Source organism: Camelina sativa, chromosome 3 (assembly GCF_000633955.1).
Source record: "Camelina sativa cultivar DH55 chromosome 3, Cs, whole genome shotgun sequence".
Taxonomy (NCBI): domain Eukaryota; kingdom Viridiplantae; phylum Streptophyta; class Magnoliopsida; order Brassicales; family Brassicaceae; genus Camelina; species Camelina sativa.
In genome coordinates, this window is record NC_025687.1 from 6083956 (window position 1) to 6089485 (window position 5530).

A 5530-nucleotide genomic window follows, 5' to 3' on the forward strand; every position below is an offset into this window, starting at 1 on the left:
AAGTACAATTTTTTTGGCGACAAGATAGTACTATATTAGATCGGTTTAGAAAATACTTAAAGTATTTATTGATTGTGAAAGGCATTGGCAAACCATTATCTTGGAAAGTTGGAATGAGGCACGAGGATCTTTGATAGTACAGTCCAACACGTTATGTTTTTCATGTTTTACTTGGCAATAATTAGAATACAAGTAATGTTACCGGCCAAAACTTAAAGATATTGACACATACTATAAGATATCTACAATTATACACACTAAGTAATTATTATATACGGGTACGGATAATTCAATAGAACTTAATCAACAAAGTCAAGATTCTGTGACATTTCAATTCTTTGAAAAAAAATTTGTGAATCCTAATGGATAAAGGGCTAAAAAAAAGTGATGATAGAAAAGAAAAAAAAAATTGAAATGAAGGTGTTATCTTAATTAGTATGGCTTTTTTCTCCTTCTCCCTTGTTTGGCTTCTTCATTAGGAGACATTTGGCTTTTGAGTTTAACATCATTTAGTACTGATCACTTTTCCTTTAACATAATTTAAATCTTGATGATATTGTAATAAGGGCAAACGTGAAATTATTAACTAATATATAGCTCATTCATGCTTGTCTAACTAGGACTATACTATAAGCCAGATCATATTCAGAATTATAGTTACCATTACCAATGAAATATATATATTTAGATTTTATAAAACAAATATCATTTACATGGGAAGATTTTAGTCAATCGTTAAAATTTTTACTTTTGCAGTCTTTTTCACCGAAATTTGATTTTAGGTACTCGCATTAGTATTATCCAATATTCTTAAATTTAATTGATTTTTTTTTTCTTTTTTGGGCAAACAAATTTAATTGATTATGGATGGAGTCTTATCGTTCTGAATGATATAATCAAAATAAAAATGCAAATCTCACAACCAAATGGATGAAGTGTAAGGACAATTAATTAAGAAAGAAATATTCTCAAACGGTTTATGTAAATTTTACTCTCTCGTTTGAAAAACTAAGCCTTCTAATTTGCATTTATGGTAAAGCTTGTCTTATAAGATACGGCAATATCCACGCAGTGATAAAAGAATAAAACCGTTCACTAATCTAACCCGAAGTTAATTTAAAATTAAGAAGTTCATAACCCACCAATCACATAGTAAATGGATTAGATATCTAGATGCATAAAACTAATTAATAAGTATCTATCTTTTTTTTTTGTCTTATACTAAGTAGTATCCTGTTGATACATGATTAATAAATTACCTAACAAAGAATCACATTGGCGAATATTCACCACTCCTTATCTACTACTAGCCACAACAAGACATATAATCAAATTGGTTACGTTTCTCTATAAACACTAAAACACACATATATATATATATAACACAAATCAAGGTGTATAAATATAAAATTATGAAACGCAAGATTCGTCTTGTAACGCGACGGGCCGACTTATGCATTTTTTAAATCTCTCAAAATACTGATCCTAGCTAGAGGCCTTATATATATATATATATATAGAGAGAGAGAGCCATATATATATGTATTGATCCATCTCTCTAAGCAAACCAAATCTCAAAATTAAAAAGGTGGAGTAATTAGTCCATCATGATAAAGAATTTAAGCAATATGGACTACAATCAGAAACGGGAGAGATGTGGGCAATACATCGAAGCCCTTGAAGAAGAACGTCGCAAGATTCATGTTTTCCAACGTGAACTTCCTCTTTGCTTAGACCTTGTTACTCAAGGTATGTACAAATATAGAAATGTATTTATCTATCTAGAAAACACATATTTAGTAAATGGAATCCAAAATTTGTGATCTTTATGAATTAGATGAAAATTACAATATACATGTAAAAATCCTAGTATCTAATAATTAATAACATTTTAATATTTACTTATCATTTCTTTAGCGATTGAGGCATGTAAGAGGGAGATGCCGGAGATGACGACGGAGAATGTGTATGGACAACCAGAGTGCTCGGAGCAGACGACCGGAGAATGTGGCCCCGTCTTGGAGCAGTTTTTAACCATTAAAGACTCATCTACATCCAACGAAGAATTGGACGATGAGCACGGGAATCACGATCCGGACAATGATTCGGAGGACAAGAACACGAAATCTGATTGGCTTAAGTCTGTTCAACTCTGGAATCAACCCGACCAGCTACTTCCAAAAGAGGTAATATAATAATCTTAATTATGTCTTATGAGTATCCAATGCCATCGTAGCTAATTAACATGCAAGGCACATAAATTTCTTGGTTCATATCTCAAACAGTAAACGTTCTAATATTTGCGATCTGCCTTTCAGGAACAGTTGCAAAAAGAGATGATGGAGACAGTGAAAAGAGATCATGAGAATTTGAGAAAAGACCCGATGGTGAACGGTGGCGAAGGAAGGAAGAGAGAGGCGGAGAAAGACGTAGGAGGAGGGAGAAAGCAAAGAAGGTGTTGGTCGTCGCAATTGCATAGACGCTTCTTGAACGCTCTTCAACACTTAGGTGGACCTCATGGTGCGTTTTTGATATAATTTATATGAGTTAATTTTGATTTTCTAACGATTTGAATTTTAAAAATCTGTTACCTAGCTAGGGCTTAGGAGATTTTAATTAGTATATTGATTTTGGTAAATGAATTTTGCAGTAGCCACGCCAAAGCAAATAAGGGAGTTAATGAAAATTGATGGATTAACCAATGATGAAGTTAAAAGCCATTTACAGGTAACTACAATAAGCACATGCATTTTTTTCGTTCTATATAATTGATGTATATATAGGAATAAGAACAGACAATGGTTAGTTTTACAATTGTCAATTGTTATTCTATACAAATATAATGTTAATCAATCTTTTTTTTTTTGGGATATATAATAATAGAAATATAGACTGCATACAAGAAGGCCACGCCAAACAGTCCCTAACAACGGAAACTCTCAAACGCAACATTTCGTAGTCGTCGGAGGTTTATGGGTACCACAACCGGACTACTCTACGGGCAAGACCACCGGAAGAGTCACTACCAGCAGTACCACCACCACCACCGGGATCTATGGAGCCATGGCCGCACCGCCACCACCACAGTGGCCTAGCCATTCCAATTTTAGGCCGTCGATTATTTCGGAAGAAGGATCCGGAAGTCATAGTGAAGAGGTGGTGGTGGTCAGGTGTAGCTCCCCGGCGATGTCTTCTTCTACCCGTAACCATTACGTCAAGAATAATTAATTTGTTTTTACTGTCTCTAATGTTTTTGGGTCATTTAAAACTATTAATATTTTGTTTTGTTCACTCCATGTTAGAATTTGATACCGAAAGTGTATAGAGTTTTGCACCGAACCAATCTTTAGGATTCATTCCATATTTATTTTGCAGTTAGTTTACATCTTACCGTTGTTATATCCGATCATTTGTCAACATTGTTGACTTCTTGTAATAATGAATTTATTTATACTACGCTCATATGTGATGTAAAATACGAGGGTTTGTTTTATCACATTAGGTTATGATATTTAACACTAATTAATTGATAAATTTCCATTTTACAAACAACGGATCTAACTATTTCAACAATGGTAAAGTAATATATTTTATTATGGCTGCTGTTTTCGCACTAAGAATAACTTATATAGATGATCCAGAATATATGCTGATATTAGATCGCATTTGATATATGTCAATATACATATGAAAAATAATGTATGTATACAGCTAGTATGAACATGACGGCCAGAGTCGAGCAAAAAGGATCTTCTTCACATCATAGTATATACTAAATATGTCGACCATATAATTATAAAAAGATGCACACAACCACATGATAACAAAAATGATTTGATTATATTACAATAAGACCCGGAGTAGAAGTTACTGAATTGGTTGCATTCATGGGACGAATATGCTCGAATCCAAAAAAGCATAACTTGCCATAAGTATAATCTTACGATTTTTTTATTGTCGTCTCTTAATATATAATTTTGATTCTCATTCATACAAAATTTGCACGTTAGCTGCAAGGTCCTTGTCGTAGAGTATATTCTCTGCCTTTGGTTGAGAGAAGACTTTTTATTCATTATGTAGATAGGGTTAGGTCACTTAATATATTTACAAATTTGGACAGTATCTCTAAGAATCTTGAATTAATCTAAAGATTCTTTTAATCAAATTGTTTAGCAGCCGTACAGGTCCTACCATTAGGTTCGCCCTTCCAGGTGGCTCTATATGCTATGTGGCCTTTTTAAGAAACTTGTGTCTCTATCAGATTATTGGTGTGGGCAATATAATAGTTCCTCTAAGATGTCTACTAAATATAGTTTTAAACGAGGTTTTTGATAATAAATAGTAATACCTACTCAATAGAATATTTTTTGCTCCCTTTTTTTTTTTTCTTTTTTTCTTTTTCAATTTGCAGATATTTCAAACCCACTTATACAATGGTTTCGTTTTCAAGATCGGATCAACCTGGCTAGTCATTCCATGTGCAGAATAAACAAACAAAGTAAAATAAATATTTAAGTATTTTACTTTTGAAATATAATATGATATATAAACAGAGTGTTTTGACGATAGATCCAAATGACCAGGAACAGGATCGATTAGGATTCATTAGGTATATGTTTTAAAATAATTAGGGATATGCTAAGCTTTAAGCATGATTTAAGGTGGCCTTTCACACAAGTTAAAGGACATAATGGCTCCTGATTATATAAAATAACAGTAATTATATGACTAAAACAAGGGAAAATATAAATAATATAATTCATTAACAGAGTTGAATACTTTTATCATTGGTCTATCTCTAACACTTAAAAATTCAGATACATGGGATATTCGAATTGACCTACTTAAGTCGTTCTATTAAACTAATACGAAGAGTATAAATTTGAATACGGCCCTTACCCTTTATCAATTATTACCTTCTGTAATCTGTACTACAGATACATGTCTTAATACGTGCTAATCTTGTTTTAATCCTTGGCAAAATAATGTTTGACATTGTGAAATCAATCTTGTTTTAATCCTCAGCAAAATGGTTGACATTGTGAAATTAATCTTTGACTTTATAAAAAGCTTTGGAAGATTATTTGTGACTAGTAGTTAACTAGATAGAAACACCAAAAAAAATATGTTTGAGAATGTTTGAAATAGTGAAGATAATTTATAAATTAAACGATATGCACTGTCATCACATCTACAAATACGAGTTATTTACAGATATATAGTTTCAAACAATCTGTTTATTATTTGAAGGTCATATTCATTATTAAGATGTCAATATTAGTTAGTATAGTATTATCTTGGTTATGACTTTCTAAGTTCTGATGACTTAATTACATATTGAGATTCAGGCAACGAGAATGATCTTTCAACATTTGTCTAAGTTTTGGGCTTAATGAGCCAATCTGAGTTTGGGCTAATAAAACAGAGTATATATTATTGCACTATCAGATATAACTTTAATCCAATGGCAAAGAATTGTATCTTCTCCAAACTCAAACGCTAACCAAAGCAAAAAAAAAAAAAAAAAAAA

At 32.0% G+C, this 5530-nt stretch overlaps 1 protein-coding gene across 2 annotated transcripts; it reads left to right on the top strand.

The window, feature by feature from the left end:
• On the top strand, nt 1554-3471 carry LOC104772257 (myb family transcription factor EFM-like). 2 transcript variants are annotated; one of them, XM_010496893.2, is made up of 5 exons: nt 1554-1749; nt 1918-2186; nt 2319-2520; nt 2651-2727; nt 2884-3471. In XM_010496893.2, the coding sequence occupies exons 1-5, from the start codon at nt 1608-1610 to the stop codon at nt 3226-3228; spliced, it is 1035 nt and encodes a 344-aa protein (XP_010495195.1). In that variant the 5' UTR covers nt 1554-1607; the 3' UTR covers nt 3229-3471. The 2 variants fall into 2 exon arrangements, with proteins under 2 accessions (XP_010495195.1, XP_010495201.1); XM_010496899.2 differs by having other exon boundaries at nt 2325-2520.